This window comes from Mercenaria mercenaria, chromosome 10 (assembly GCF_021730395.1).
Source record: "Mercenaria mercenaria strain notata chromosome 10, MADL_Memer_1, whole genome shotgun sequence".
Lineage (NCBI taxonomy): Eukaryota > Metazoa > Mollusca > Bivalvia > Venerida > Veneridae > Mercenaria > Mercenaria mercenaria.
In genome coordinates this window covers 16,424,766-16,442,328 of record NC_069370.1, presented here as the reverse complement: position 1 = coordinate 16,442,328, position 17,563 = coordinate 16,424,766, and the positions used below count along the sequence as shown (strand labels likewise).

General features: G+C 37.8%; 1 protein-coding gene across 1 annotated transcript in view; it reads right to left on the bottom strand.

Moving 5' to 3' along the window:
- The window catches only part of LOC123560484 (uncharacterized), a 70,374-nt gene that overhangs the window by 34,897 nt on the left and 17,914 nt on the right, over positions 1-17,563 (bottom strand). The window contains exons 2-3 of the mRNA XM_053516782.1: positions 15,462-15,598; positions 10,296-10,444 (exon numbers count right to left, since the gene is read on the bottom strand). Of these exons, the coding sequence (XP_053372757.1) occupies positions 10,296-10,444; positions 15,462-15,598 (286 nt within the window). The remainder of the gene's footprint in view (positions 1-10,295; positions 10,445-15,461; positions 15,599-17,563) is intronic.

Sequence of the window (17,563 nt, the reverse complement as noted above, 5' to 3'; positions counted from 1 at the left end):
TCAGAGAAGGCTGGCGTAGCCAAAAACGGAAGAAATAGATATACTTCTTTGACAATATCAAGAGATGCAAAAAACTAAACATTTTTGGTGTGGGTGTCGAGTAATGCCGGGTAGTGATGTAATCCTATTTGACAATATTAAGAAACACAATAAACCAATCATTTTTGGTGGGGGTGGTGGGTAATGCAGGGTAGTGACAGAATACTATTTGACAATATCAAGAAACGCAAGAAACTAAACATTTTTGGTGTGGGTGTGAGTGGCCAGGAGTGACAGAATACTATTTGACAATATCAACAAGAGCTGTCGGAGGACAGCAATGCTCGACTATTCAACAGCCTTGTCAATTGAATGAATACAAAAGTCGAAAACTGGGCATAATTTTGTAAAAATGCAAAACAGGGTTATGGAACATGACACTGCATGTCAGATCATGACAGTGAACAAGTGTGTGAAGTCTCAATCCATTCCCGTCAGTGGATATTGAGATACCAGCTTACATACAAAAACAAACCAAAAACTGCAAGTCGAAAAAAGGGCATTATTTTGAAAAAAAATGCAAAGTAGAGTTATTTGACCTGCACAGTGCATGTCAGATCATGACAGTGAACAAGTGTGTTAAGTTTCAATCCATTCCCATTAGAGTAATGAGATACCAGCTTACATACAAAACCTTAACCAAAAATTTCTAAGTCGAAAAACGGGCATAATTTTGTAAACAAGAGGGTCATGATGACCCTGGATCGCTCACCTGAGTAATATGAACTACATGTTTCAAATGTCAAAATGATGCTAAAATACTAGAGATGCTTTTGAGAAAAGCGCATGTCTCCCACAACTGCCCCTATGAAAAATGTCTAGTTTCTTTAGATGGTTTAGACGAGTGGATCCAATTAGATGGTCTGAACAAGTGGATCCAATCAGTAATTCAAGGGCCATTAATCAAAAGTGCCTGGGCGGATTTGGCTAGTTATCAAACTTGGCTAAGGTCTGATGGCCAAACACATTTTGTTAAAGTTTGGTGAAGATTGGATGAGAAATGTTCGACTTAGAGAGCGGACAAGAGAAAAAAGGCGTATTTTTCCCGTAATTCAAGGCCAGTAACTCCAAAATGCCTAGACCGATTTGGCTAGTTATCGAACTTGGCCGAGGTCTCATGGTCAAATACATTTTGTTCATGTTTGGTGAAGATCAGATGAGAAATGTTTGACTTAGAGTGCGGACAAGAGTAAAAAGGCGGATTTTTCGGTAATTCAAGGGCCGTAACTCCAAAATGCCTGGATCGATTTGGCTAGTTATCAAACTTGACTGAGGTCTCATGGTCAAACACATTTTGTTTAAGTTTGGTGAAGATCGGAACAGAAATATTTGACTTAGAGTGCGGACAAGAGTAAAAAGGCCGATTTTTGGTAATTAAAGGGCCATAACTCCAATATGCCTACACCGATTTGGCTAGTTATCGAACTTGGCCGAGGTCTCATGGTCAAACACATTTTGCTTAAGTTTGGTGTAAATCGGATAAGAAATGTTTGACTTAGCGTGCTGACAAGCTTTGTGACAGACAGACAGACAGACAGACACACACACACACACACACACACACACACACACAGACCGGAGTAAATCAATATGTCTCCCACACCACTGTGTGGTGGGAGACATAATTAAGAAAGTAGATCAGTAGGTCATATTCATGGTCACTGAAAGTCAGTGTTAAGATCAGTGTACAAAACTGTATAAGTCATCCAAATTTTAAGGCTGTATCTTAAAAAAACAAGAAAGTAGGTCAGTAGGTCAAGATCAAAGTCAAGTGACCCCTAATTTACTTTGGGTCATCAGGTAAGTATAATTAAACAGTCAAGGAAATATGATCAGATAATTTTTGAAGTATTTTTTCCTATATACTTCATATACAAGTGACCCCCGGTGTGGGGCCTCTTTTCACCCCAGAGACATGATTTGAACAATCTTGTTAGAGAACCACTAGCAAATGCTACAAACCAAATATCAAAGACCTATGACTTGAACTTTCAGACAAGAAGATTTTTAAAGTTTTTTCCTATATAAGTCTATGTAAAACTTGGGACCCACAGTGCAGGGCCTCTTTTCACCCCAGGGGCATAATTTGAACAATTTTGGTACAGAACCACTAGGCAATGCAACATATCAAATATCAAAAGTGTAGGCCTTGCAGTTTCAGACAAGAAGATTTTTAAAGATTTTTCCTATATAAGTCTATGTAAAACTTGAAGCCCCTAGGGCGGGGCCTCTTTTTACCCAAGGGCCATAATTTGAACAATCTTCATAGAGGACCATTAGATGATGTCACATGCCAAATATCAAAACTCAACGCCTTGCGGTTTTGGACAAGACGTTTTTTAAAGTTTTTCCTTTCGGTTGCCATGGCAACCAGAGTTCTGTGTGGATTCAATTCTTTGAACAACTTTGGAAGGGACCATCCAAGGAACATCCAGGCCAAGTTTCATCAACTTCCACCCAATGATTTCAGAGGAGATGTTGTTTAAAGGAAAGTGTGGATGGACGGACGTCGGACAATGAGCGATCACAATAGCTCACCCCGAGCACTTTGTGCCCAGGTGAGCTAAAAAGCAAAATAGAGTTACGGAACCTGTGTAGTATACGTCTGTTTATCACAGTGAATAAGTGTGTGAAGTTTCAATCCATTCCCACAAGTGGTTATTTAGATACCAGCTTAAATACAAAAACTTAACGAAATCGGGACACCTAAAGCAAGTGCCACCACATGGGCGAGTCCAACAGCTCTACCTATTCTTTTAATAGGTGAATTGCTAAAAACGCAAGAAACTAAATACTTTTGGTGTGGGTGGCAGGTAATGCAGGGTAGTGACGGAACACCATATGACAATATCAAGAAACATAAGAAACTAAACAATTTTGGTGTGGGTGAGGTAATGCGGGGCAGTGACAGATTACTAATTGAAATATCAAGAAACACAAGAAATTATAAAGAAAGTGTTTTGTGGTGATGCTGGGGTGGTAATGCGTATGTGTGTGCATGTGTGTGCCTGTGTGCATTCTAAGAAACTTGGGATAAAAAAGTATTTTGAGGTAACGTTGGGTGGGCATGGGATGAGGCTATATGAGGGCAAGAGTGGTAGGGTATATGGCTGAGTAAGTGAGGATACTAAAACAAATGCTATCAAGAAAGATAAATCACTAAAAATTGCACAAACAAAAGAAAACAAAATGCTTTTGGTGGGATGGGGTGTGAGTTTGGGGCGGGCGGGGTAGATAAACAAGAGCTTCACAGGAGACAGCGCGCTCGACTATTTCGATGCTGGATAGTGAAAATGGGCACATCTGAGGAAGCTGGAGCAGTCACTGGAGTGTTTAATGACTCCAATGTGGATGAAGGTATTGGACAATAGCTTATGTTTGTGTCAAAAGAATTAAGTAATAAGAGAGATAAAGATAAAGTTATCAAAACATTAAATAAGTATAAGTCTAAGCAAAATGGGGGCATAATTCATGAAATATTCATGCAAGAGTGATGCACCTTGTGTCATATGATGGGAGTGATAAGGTGTAACAACTACTTTAGTTTGAATCAAATCCATTTAGTAATATCCGAGATAGAGTGAAAGTGCACCAAAACTTTAACCTGAAATTCTAAGTAACAAGAGGGCCAAGATGGCCCTAGGTCACTCACCTGAGAAACACACCATAACAGTGTAAACATGTTGACCTAGTGATTTCATAGAAAACAAGAGCTGTTGGAGGACAGCAACGCTCGACTATTTAACAGCCTTGTCGCTTGAATGAATAAGAAAGTCGAAAAAGGGGCATAATTTAGTAAAAAAGTAAAATAGGGTTATGGAACCTGCATAGTGCTTATCAGCTCATGACAGTGGACAAGTGTGTGAAGTTTCAATCCATTCCCATTAGTGGGTACTGAGATACCAGCCTACATATAAGAATTTAACCCAAAACTCCTAAGTTTAAAAAGGGGCATACTTTTGTAAATTGCAAAGATGAGTTATTGACTCTTTGCACTGCATGTCATATCATGACAGTGAACAAGTGTGTGAAGTTTCAATCCTTTCCCGTTAGTGGATACTGAGATACCAGCTTACATACAAAACCTTAACCAAAAAATTCTAAGTCGAAAAAGGGGCATAATTTTGTAAAAAAGCAAAATAGAGTTATGGAACCTGCTTTGTGTATGTCAGATCATGAAAGTGAACAAGTGTGTGAAGTTTCAATCCATTCCAATTAGTGAGTACTGAGATACCAGCTTACATACAAAACCTTAACCAGAAAATTCTAAGTCCAAAAAGGGGCATAATTTTGTAAAAAAGCAAAATAGAGTTATGGAACCTGTGCAATGTAAGACAGTTTATCACAGTGAATAAGTGTGTGAAGTTTCAATCCATTCCCACAAGTGGTTACTGAGATACCAGCTTACATATAAAACCTTAACCAAAAATTTCTAAGTCAAAAAAGGGGCATAATTTTGTAAAAAAGCAAAATAGAGTTATGGAACCTGTGCAATGTAAGTCAGTTTATCACAGTGAATAAGTGTGTGAAGTTTCAATCCATTCCCACAAGTGGTTGCTGAGATACCAGCTTACATACAAAAACTTAACCAAATCGGGACGCGGACGCGGATGCGGAGGCGGACGCCGACGCATGGGCGAGTCCAATAGCTCTACTATTCTATGAATAGTCGAGCTAAAAATATTCTGACCAACTATCATTAAAATTGAAGCAAAAAATCTTGAGTATAAATAAGTATTTTCTTTGATTTGACCTAGTGACCTAGTTTTTAACCCCAGATGACCCATATTCAAAGTTGACCTAGATTTCATCAAGGCTATCATTCTGACCAAATTTCATGAAGATCAATTGAAAAATACAGCCTCTATCGTATACATAAGGTTTTTCTTTGATTTGACCTAGTGACCTAGTTTTTGACCCCAGACTATCTATATTCAAACTTGACCTAGAATTCATCAAGACAACCATTCTGACCAAATTTTATGAAAATCCAGTGTAAAATGCAACCCCTATTGCATATACAAGGTTTTTCTTCGATATGACCTAGTGACCTAGTTTTCAAACCCAGATGACCCTAATTCAAATTCGACCTAGATTTCATCAAGGTAAATTGAAAAATACAGCCTCTATTGCATACACAAGGTTTTTCTTTGATTTGACCTAGTTTTTGAACCCAGATGACCCATTTTCAAACTTTGCCTAGACTTTATCAAGGCTATCATTCTGACAAAATTTCATGAAGATTAATTGAAAAATACAGCCTCTATTGCATACATAAGTGTTTTCTTTAATTTGACCTAGTGACCTGCTTTTTGACCCAAGATGACCCATAATCAAACTCAACATAGATTTTATGAAGGCAATCATCCTGACGTAATTTCATGAAGATCAATTGAAAAATACAGCATCTATCGCATACACAAGGTTTTTCTTTGATTTGACCTAGTGACCTATTTTTTGACCCCAGATGACCAATTTTCAAACTCAGCCTAGATATTATTAAGGTTATCATTTTGATTTAATTTCAGGAAGATCAATTGAAAAATACAGCCTCTATCGCATATACAAGCTTTTCCTTTCATTTGACCTAGTGACCTACTTTTTGACCCCAGATGACCCATATTCAAACTTGACCTAGATTGCATCTAGGAAATCATTCTGATCAAACTTCATGAAGATTAATTGAATATTATAGCCTCTATTGCATACACAAGGTTTCTCTTTGATATGACCTAGTGACCTAGTTTTTGATTCCAGATGACCCTTTGTCAAACTCGGCCTACATTTCATCAAGGTTATCATTCTGACCAAAATTCATGAAGATTAATTGAAAAATACAGCCTCTATCGCATAAATAAGGTTTCTCTTTGTTTTGACCTATTGACCTAGTTTTTGACCCCAGATGACCCATTTTCAAACTCGGCCTAGATTTCATCAAGGTTATCATTCTGACCAAAATTCATGAAGATAAGTTGAACAAGTAGCTGCATTCAATAAATGCTTGATACCCCCAGTGGCATCCTTGTCGATAGAAAGCAACCTAAGTCCAAAACGAGGTCAAGGTCAAACTGAGGTCAGGTGATGTTTGAAGATGAGGAATGGTCACAGGTTACATCTGTATTAGTATCAATTCATTCTTGTAAGCGGTATTGATGCTAGACGAAACGGTCCCATTTGGTTAACCAAGAGATGGCCCATATAAAGCAACCTTAGTCCAAAATGAGGTCAAGGTCAAGGTCAAACTGAGGTCAGGTGATGTCTGAAAATGAGGAATGGTCACAGGTTACATCTGCATTAGTATCAAGTCATTCTAGTAAGGGGTATTGATGCTAGACGAAACGGTCCCATTTGGTTAACCTCGTACGGACGGACGAACGAACGAACGAACGGACAGGACAATCACTATATGCCTCCCACATCAGTAGATGCTGGGGGCATAAAAATACAGCCTCTATGGCATACACAAGTTTTTTCTTTGATTTGACCTAGTGACCTAGTTTTTGAACCCAGATGACCCATTTTCAAACTCGGCCTAGATTTCATCAAGGTAATCATTCTGACCAAATTTCATGAAGATCAGTTGAAAAATACAGCCTCTATCGCATACACAATCTAAATGTTGACAGACAGACAGACGACGGACATCGAGTGATCAGAAAAACTCACCCGAGCATTGCTTAGATGAGCTGACACGGGGAGATAATTAATGAAATACTGGTGCTAGAGTTATGGTCCTTGTGTTATATGATATAAATGATGATGCCGAATTTAATCAAATCCTTTCTCTAATAACAGAGAAAATGCATCGAAATTAACCTTAAATTCTAAGTAAAAGGGGGCATTATTCACGAAAAATTGGTGCCAGAGTTATGGAGGTTGTGTCATATGATGTGGGTGATAAGGTGGAACAACTATTTTAGGTTTGAATCAAATCCATTAGTAACTAGAGCTATCACTAAAGGTGATGAATGTACCCCCCGCATGCACTGACACGGTACATTGCAATATGACACACACAAGACTGCATAATTATGTGGACTGTATGTATATAGACTGTATGTATACAGTATAGTAACAAAAAACAAAGTCCCATAACTATGCAGAATATTTATCTAAAAGAATGTAACATGCACCATGCACAACTAGGGTTGGTACTGATCACTTGTGTGAAGTTTCATTAAATTGTGTGCAAGGGTTTGGTAGATTAGGCACGCACAAGATTGCATATGCAGACTGTATGTACATAGTATGTTAACAAGGAACAAAGTCCCATAACTCTGCAATTTTTGTCGCTGAAAGAACATAACATGCCCCATGCACAACTACTGTTGTTACTGATCAGTTGTGTGAAGTTTCATTAAATTGTGTCAAGGGGATGAGGAGAGATGGTGCGCACAAGATTGTGTCTATGTATATAGTATAGTAACAAAAAAACAAAGTCCCATAACTCTGCAAAAAAAATTTCTAAAAGAACCTAACATGCCCCATGCACAACTACTGTTGGTACTGATCACTTGTGTGAAGTTTCATTAAATTGTGTCAAGGGGATGAGGAGAGATGGTGCGCACAAGATTGTGTCTATGTATATAGTATAGTAACAAAAAACAAAGTCCCATAACTCTGCAAAAAAAATTTCTAAAAGAACCTAACATGCCCCATGCACAACTACTGTTGGTACTGATCACTTGTGTGAAGTTTCATTAAATTGTGTCAAGGGGATGAGGAGAGATGGTGCGCACAAGATTGTGTCTATGTATATAGTATAGTAACAAAAAACAAAGTCCCATAACTCTGCAATTTTTTTTTCTAAAAGAACCTAACATGCCCCATGCACAACTACTGTTGGTACTGATCACTTGTGTGAAGTTTCATTAAATTGTGTCCAGGGAATGAGGAGAGATGGTGCGCACAAGATTGTGTCTATGTATATAGTATAGTTACAAAAAACAAAGTCCCATAACTCTGCAATTTTTTTTTCTAAAAGAACCTAACATGCCCCATGCACAACTACTGTTGGTACTGATCACTTGTGTGAAGTTTCATTAAATTCTGTCAAGGGGATAAGGAGAGATGGTGCGCACAAGATTGCGTCTACGGACAGACGACCAGACGGACAGACAGACAGACAACCTGAAACCAGTATACCCCCCCTTACAACTTTGTTGTCGGGGGGGTACAATAACTAAGATAGAGTGAAACTACACCAAAACTTAAGCGTGAAATTCTTAGCAAAAAGGGGGATAATTAATCAAATATTGATGCAAGAGTTATGGCCTTTGTGACATATTGAGTGATGATTTGGAACAACTGTTTTAAGTTTGAATAAAAACAATTTAGTAATAAAAGAGATAGAGTGAAAGTGCACCAAAACTTTAACCTGAAATTCTAAGTAAAAAGAGGGCATAATTCATGGACAATTGGTTCCAGAGTTATTGACCTTGTGTCATATGATGTGGGTGATGATCTGGAACAACTACTTTAAGTTTGAATCAAATTCATTTAGTAATAACTGAGATAGAGTGAAAGTGCACCAAAATTTTAACCTGAAATTATAAGTCAAAAGGGGGGATAATTCATCAAATATTGGTACAAGAGTTATGGCCCTTGTTGGTTTTGATGTGGGTGATGATGAGAAAGAACTATTTTAAGTTTGAAACAAATCCATCAAGTAATTACAGAGATAAAGAGAAAGTGCATCAAAACCATAACGAAAGTGCGGTCGTGGAAGGACGCTGACTCCGGGTTGAGTAGGACAGCTCTCGTATAGTCAAGCTAATAGACTGACACACATTGTATGAAAAGCCTTTCTCTAGTATCCCGATACAAAAATATTGAACTGGATTTGTGACCTTGACCTCTGACCAAATTTAAGCACTATCATCTCATCACTACCTACCTACATGCCAAGTTTGAAGTCAATACCTTGAATAGTTATCAAGTTATGCTTTGCACACAAAATACAACAGACATATTTAACCTTGCTGTGATCTTGGCCTTTGAACTACAGACCTTGCTCATGCATTCTGCACATCATCTAACTGCCACCTACCTATATGGCAAGATTGAAGTCAATACCTTGCATGGTCATTAAGTTATGCTAAGGACATGAAATATGAAGGGCAAATTTGTCCTGTTTTAGCTCCATTTGCGACCTTGATCATTGACCAGCTGACCTGGTTCATGTGCTCTGCACATTGTATCACTGCTACCTACCTGCATGCCAAGCTTAAAGTCAATACCTTGAACAGTTATCAAATTATGCTCCAGACACATTCATGCACATCCTCTCATTGCCATCTACCAAAAGTTTAACCCTTAACCTGCTATATTTCTATAATGGACTAGTCCATCTTTCAATTTGGACAGTACCACTTATTACTCAAAGGGGTTTTTACTGAAAATTTACTGACTGAATAGCGAACAGTGCAGACCATGATCAGACTGCTTGGATGTGCAGGCTGATCTTGGTCTGCACTGGTCGCAAAGGCAGAACCATCTGCCGCCAGCAGGCTAAGGGTTAAAGTCAATACCTTGAATGATTACTGAGTTATGCTCCAGTTACAAATATGAAGGATGAACAGAAAGACTGACAGATGCACACGCCATCACAAAATAGTATGTCTGCTTTTTTTTTAAAACAGGCATAGAAGAATGAATACCAACAGTCGAAAAAGGGGGCGTAACTTTGTTTATAAGCAAGACGTAGTAATGACACCTGTATACTGTATATCAGATCATCACGGTGAACAAGCTTGTAAAGTTTCAAGCAATTCCCTTTGGTGGTTAGGCGTAAAAAATTTTGTTTCCGGTATCCCGGCCTACCCTAAATTTTTGGCCTGACCCTAAATGTTTTTATGGCCTTGGAGAACATTTTTTTCAACTTTTCAACAAAAAGTTGTAAAACTGCTCTTTTTATGCTTTAAACATGGTCAGTAATGTTAGAAATCAACTTACTGATGCTCTGAAGGCATAACCCCCTTATTTGTATTCATTTTTTGACACAAAAATAATTTCTGAAAAGTCTCACTTAATAAAAAAAAAAGAAAAATCTGACTTACCTACGCATGTTACCAGAAACAAAGATTTTTTTAGGCCTTACTAAGATACCCACTTACATATAAAACAGCTGAGCTAAAATCAAATTCATTTTCAAAACGGTACATTCTGTAACGTATGTTTCATAAGTAACATGGGCTCTCTGCTGTGCCGTGACATAGCTTAGTATAATACAACTAGTATACAGTGTTGTTACTTACTGCACATGAAAACCATCACTAATTGTTTTAAACACTCCACTAGCAGGGATTTCAGCGCAGTTAATAGAGTAGACCTCCATGGTAGTGCCCCCAATCACTTTATTTAAATTTGGGTTGTTGTAACTGAAGCATACAAATATACTGTCATCCTGCAAAAAGAACAAAAAAAAACCTGTTCAGTTTGTCTATGAGCCGTGCCATGAGAAAACCAACATAGTGGGTATGCGACCAGCATGGATCCAGACCAGCCTGCGCATCCGTGCAGTCTGGTCAGGCTCCATGCTGTTCGCTTTTAAAGGCTATTGGAATTGGAGAAACTATTAGCGAACAGCATGGATCCTGACCAGACTGCGCGGATGCGCAGGCTGGTCTGGATCCATGCTGGTCGCACACCCACTATGTTGGTTTTCCCATGGCACGGCTCATATAAAAAATCTTCTTCTTGCTGTATATAAGAAATAATGTACCTTGAAATCATTAACCTTTAGCCTGCTAAATATCTAACATGGACCGGCCCATCATTCATTTTGGGCAAAACCATTTATTATTCGAAGGGGTGTTCACTGAAAAATTACTGACTGAATAGCGAACAGTGCAGACAATGATCAGACCGCACGGATGTGCAGGCTGATCTTGGTCTACACTGGTCGCAAAGGCAGAATCACTTGCCGCCAGCAAGCTAAAGGTTAATATTCGTGGGGGACTACCGTAATTATATAATCCCAATGAACAAGTAAAAATCCCATTCATTTTATGTTCAAAGTTGAAATGTGAGCTTGAAGAGTAACTGGAACGAAATATTGTCTTTGAGTAGTTTGGCACCAAGTGTTGCTGTTTAACATGTACATTTTAACTTGAAAAAAAAACAAGAGGGCCATGAAGGCCCTGTATCGCTCACCTGATCTATTGATCTAAAGATCATCAAGATAGTTTCATTAAGATATATGGTCATAATTGTGGCCTCTAAAGTGTTAACTTTATCTTTGATTTGACCCGGTGGCCTAGTTTTTGGCCCCACATGACCCAGATTCAAACCTGACCTAAAGATCATCAAGATTAACATTCTGACTAAGTTTCATGAAGATGCAGTCATAAATGTGGCCTCTAGAGTGTTAACAAGCTTTTCCTTTAATTTGACCTGGTGACCTAGTTTTTGACTCCACCTGACCCAGATTTAAACTTGACCTATAAATCATCAAGATTAACATTCTGACCAAGTTTTATTAAGATATGGTCATAAATGTGGCCTCTAAAGTGTTAACACGCTTTTCCTTTGATTTGACCTGGTGACCTAGTTTTTGACCCTACATGACCCTGATTTAAACTGGACTTTGAAATCATCATGATTAACATTCTGACCAAGTTTCATGAAGATATAGTCATAAATGTGGCCTCTACAGTGTTAACAACCTTTTCCTTTGATTTGACCTGGTGACCTAGTTTTTGACCCCAGATGACCCAATATCAAACTCGTTCAAGATTTTATTAAGGGTAACATTCTGACCAAATTTCATTAAGATTGAACCAAAATTGTATTCTCTAGAGTGTTAACAAGCTTTTCCTTTGATCTGACCTGGTGACCTAGTTTTTGATCCCAGATAACCCAATATCAAACTAGTCCAAGATTTTATTAAGGTTAACATTCTGACTAAATTTCATTAAGATTGAACCAAAGTTGTATTCTCTAGAGTGTTAACAAGCTTTTCCTTTGATTTGACCTGGTGACCTAGTTTTTGATCCCAGATAACCCAATATCACATTTGTCAAAGATTTTATTAAGGGCAACATTCTGGCCAAGTTTCATTAAGATTCTGCTAAAATTGTGACCTCTAGAGTGTTAACAAGCTTTTCCTTTGATTTGACCTGGTGACCTAGTTTTTGACCCCAAATAATCCAATATCAAACTCATCCAAGATTTTATTAAGGATAACATTCTGACCAAGTTTCATTAATAGTCAAACTGTTGACAACGGACGACGGACGGACGATGGACGACGCCGGACAATGGACCAAGGGCGATCACAAAAGCTCACCTTGAGCACTTTGTGCTTAGGTGAGCTAACAAAATGTCCATAAGAGAACACAATCAAGTAAGATATCTTGAACATTGCTGGGGGCGAGCTGGGTGTGGTTACAACTTCACATGTTGAAGGTTTGAACAATTGTTTTTAAAAAAAAAAAGAATGGAAAAATATACAGTCAACATTGTATTAAGAGACCACCCAAGGGACTGCTAAGAAGTGGTCTCTTAATGGAATGGTCTCTTAATGAATTTCAGTCAGATGTAAACAAAAGTTATTTTTAACTATTAATTTAACTGTATGTATTATGAACATACATAATTTTATTATATGGTTTCAAAATCTGTTTTAAGGTTGTTCTGCATGTTTGGATCGAAATTTTTTCTACAATGTAGAATTTGATTAAACTCTGATTTTTCAAAACTTCATAATATACCTAGAAAATTCAGCAAACAAAACAAATAGGGTCCTGTGCTTGATTTTTTGCCAGACTGATTTGAAAAGTTTGGACCTCATGCAATATTTCATAACAGGAGTCTACGGGAAAATCATAACTTTCTTAACATTTTCAGAAATATAATTTTTTCTACAATGTAGATTTTGATGAAGCTTCTCAGGGTTGTTAATAAACATATTGCCCATAATTTGGTGAAATAAAATATATAGGTCCGTGTGCTTACTTTTGAGATATGTGATCATGATTAAAAGTGAACAAGACATTTCATGCTAATTTTAAGACATTGATTTTTTAACGTGCCATATGTTTTAATATCATATTTTGACTTTAGAGATATAGCAACAGTGCCATTGTTATAAATTTACTCACAGGTTTCGATTTCATTTCCCTACGCCAAATCCAGGCGTTATTCTATGTTTTCCAGATAAATGACGTTACGCCATCAATTCCGGTTTTTCAAACGTGCAGAACTACCTAAACATCGTGAACACTTTTCCAACTTCACAAACCGTGAAAATTATGGCTAGATTATTTGTCAGTTTGACTGATACAAATGTTAATTGCATTCAGTCACATGCAAAACGTACTCGCTAATTAAACAGATGAAGAAATGCCCGGTAGAATTTTGGTACCCGGTCGCTTAATAGATACTTTTGTGGAATATATTACCTGTCGGGACTATATTACTGTGGTCGCTAGTCGTTTAATAAAAAGAGCTGTCAGCGGACAGCGCACTCGACTATTCTCAGTGCTTGATAGTATAATATAAGCTATGAGTAAAACTATAACATTACAATAAGCATATTCTAAGTCGAAAAGGGCCATAATTCAGTCAAAATGCTTGATAGAGTTGCCTCCTCCTTTTTACAGACTGGGGTCATGATGGTAAACAAGTATGCAAAATACCAAAGCAATATCTCAATGGACTTTGAAAATATTTGGGGTGGTAGGCAAACTTTAACATTTGTGTGACGCTCACGCTCATGCTAACGCTAATGCTAACGCCGACGCCGGGGCTAGTAGGATAGCTCCCCTATTCTTCGAATAGTCGAGCTAAAAAGTTGTTTAATGGAATGAATTTATATACTGAAAGCGTTTGGGAGGGATTTTGACTGGTCGTTTAATACAACAAGAGGGCCAAGATGGCCCTAGGTCGCTCACCTGAGAAACACACCATAACACACCATAACAGTGTAAACATGGTTTGACCTAGTGATTTCATGGAAAAAAATATTCTGACCAATTATCATTAAAATTGGAGCAAAATTCTTGAGTACAAATAAATATTATCGTTGATTTGACCTAGTGACCTAGTTTTTGATCCCAGATGACCTATATTTGAACTTGACCTAGATTTCATCAAGGCTATCATTCTGACCAAATTTCATGAAGATCAATTGAAAAATACAGCCTCTATCGCATACACAAGGTTTTTCTTTGATTTGATCTAGTGACCTAGTTTTTGACCCCAGACTACCCATATTCAAACTTGACCTAGATTTCATCAAGGCAACCATTCTGACAAAATTTCATGAAGATCAGTTGAAAAAATTTAGCCTCTATCACATACACAAGGTTTTTCTTTGATTTGACCTAGTGACCTACTTTTTGACCCAGATGACCCATATTCGAACTTGACCTAGATTTCATCAAGGCAATCATTCTGACCAAATCCTTACCAGTAGAGATAGGTCAAACTACGCCTCAAAATTGGATGTAACATGCATATTGTACTACAGAAAAGTGATCTTCATTTTTCCCAAGACCAGTAATAAAAAAGTTAAAATATAAGATATTTACAGTAACAACAAAGGGAAGTAATTCTAGGTTCTTGCACATTAAACTCTGTCTCATGATGGTGAACAGTTGTGCCAAGTTACATCAAAATCCCTCCATGCATAAAAAAGAAATGCTCCGGACAAAGTCATCTGACCTTTGACCTCTAAGTGTGACCTTGACCTTAGACCTAGGGTCTTGGTTCTTGCGCATGACATTCTGTCACATGGTTGTGAACATCTGTGCCATGTTACATCAAATTCCTCCATGCATGAAGAAGAAATGCTCCGGACAAAGTGATTTCTGAATTTAACCTTTGACCTCCAAGTGTGACCGTGACCTTTGAGATAGGAACCTGTGGTTTGCGCATGACACTCCACCTCACTGAGGTTAACATTTATGCCAAATATAAATGAGATTGCTCCATGCATGTCAAAGTTATAGTCCAGACAAACAAATCCCGATGGACAGACGCACGCACGCACACATGCACTGACGCATGCACGCACATACACCGAACTGAGGTCAAGGTCAAGGTCAAACTGAGATCAGGTGATGTCTGAAGATGAAGAATGGTCACAGGTTACATCTGCGTTAGTATCAAGTCATTCTAGTAAGGGGTATTGATGCTAGACGAAACAGTCCCATTTGGTTAACCTCGTACAGATGGACAACGCCGAAACTATATCCCTCCGACTTCTTCGCGGGATAATAAAATCATTGTTTGGGGTTCAGATATGCGAAGAAATTATATATCGGTAGCAAGTTTTAGCTTCAATGGTGGAGGACCATTGACTGCCAATTAATAAACATGTCATACTTATCCACAGCTGCAGCACTGGAACCACCGCTTCTGTGAAAGCTATGGCCAGGGTGAAATATAGCAAACCAGATTTATAAGTAAAATATTACCATTCTGCAGCCATCGATATATACAACTGTCTTGTCAGGTGTCCATGTTGTATTACATATAGTTTGACTGTTGTTAGCAAACACAGATGTGAATGCTCCTGGGTTTTCTACCTTCAGGGTTGAATCTGGATAGCAAGCTAGAAGAAGAAGAAGCTTTATAAATTTAAACAAATGCAAACTAAATGGAGAGATTTTTGAAGTTGGTACATGTACAAATTCAAACTGGAAAGATTTTTGAAATTGGTACTGAAATCAATATTAGAAGATTATATATATTTTTGGGGCAAGTTCTGAGATCAATAGTGTCACTGTTTTGTGGGGAGGAAACTTGAGTCATGGATTGGGACTATGGCTGGAGCTGGCTTCTAGCTAAAAATTCGGCAATTTCCTTGCAATCTTTATTCTATTCACTTTCACAACTGGCTTGAAATTCATAAACAAGAGGGTCATGATGACCCTGAATCCCTCACGTGATTAATATAAGCCACATGTTTAAAATGGCACACCGATGCTAAAGTATTAGAAAGTAGGTCACATTCATGGTCACTGAAAGCCAGTTTTAAGATCAGTGTGCAAAACTGTACATGTCATACAAATTTCAAGGCTGTAACTTAAACAAGAGGACCATGATGGTCCTGAATCGCTCACCTGTTCCCACATGAGCCAGTTTTGAGTATGACGTCGTTTTTTCTATTATTTGACAAAGTGACCTAGTTTTTGAGCTCATGTGACCCAGTTTTGAATTTGATCTAGATATCATCAAGATAAAAATTCTGACCAATTTTCATAAAGATCCATTGAAAAATATGGCCTCTAGAGAGGTCACAAGGTTTTTCTATTATTTGACCTATTGACCTAGTTTTCAAAGGTACGTGACCCTGTTTTGAACTTGACATAGATATCATCAAGGTGAACATTCTCACTAATTTTCATGAAGATCTCATGAAAAATATGGCCTCTAGAGAGGTCACAAGGTTTTTCTATTTTTATACCTACTGGCCTAGCTTTTGACCGCATGTGACCCAGTTTCGAAATTGACCTAGATACCATTAAGGTGAACATTCAGACCAATTTTCATGAAGATCTATTGAAAAATAAGGCCTCTAGAGAGGTCAACAGATTTTTCTAATTTTAGACCTACTGACCTAGTTTTTGACCGCAGTTGACCCAGTTTCAAACTTGACCTATATATCATCAAGATGAACAGTCAGACCAACTTTCATAAGGTTTTTTCATTATTTGACCTACTGACCTACTTTTTGATGGCACGTGACCCAGTTTTGAACTTGACCTAGATAGTATCATAATGAACATTCTGACCCATTTTTATGAAGATCCATTTAAAAGTATGGCCTCTAAAGAGGTCACAAGGTTTTTCTATTTTTAGACCTACTGACCTAGTTTTTGACCGCATGTGACCCAGTTTCGAACTTGACCTAGATATTATCAAGATGAACATTCAGACCAACTTTCATACAGATCCCATGAAAAATATGGCCTTTAGAGAGGTCACAAGGTTTCTCTATTATTTGACCTACTGACTAGTTTTTGATGGCACATGACCCAGTTTCGACTTGACCTAGATACCATCAAGGTGAACATTCTGACCAATTTTCATGAAGATCTCATGAAATATATGGCCTCTAGAGAGGTCACATGGTTTTTCTATTTTTAGACCTACTGACCTAGTTTTTGACCGCATGTGACCCAGTTCCAAACTTGACCTAGATATCATCAAGGTAAACATTCTGACCAATTTTCATAAAGACCCTATGAAAAATGTGACCTCTAGAGTGGTCACAAGGTTTTTCTATTATTTGACCTACTGACCTAGTTTTTGATGGCACGTAACCCAGTTTCAAAGTTGACCTAGATATCATCAAGGTAAACATTCTGACCAATTTTCATGAAGATCTTTTGAAATATATGGCCTCTAGAGAGGTCACAAGGTTTTTCTATTTTTAGACCTACTGACCTAGTTTTTGACCGCACGTGATCCAGTTTCAAACTTGACCTAGATATTATCAATGTGAACATTCTGACCAATTTTCATAAAGACCCCATGAAAAATGTGACCTCTAGAGTGGTCACAAGCAAAAGTT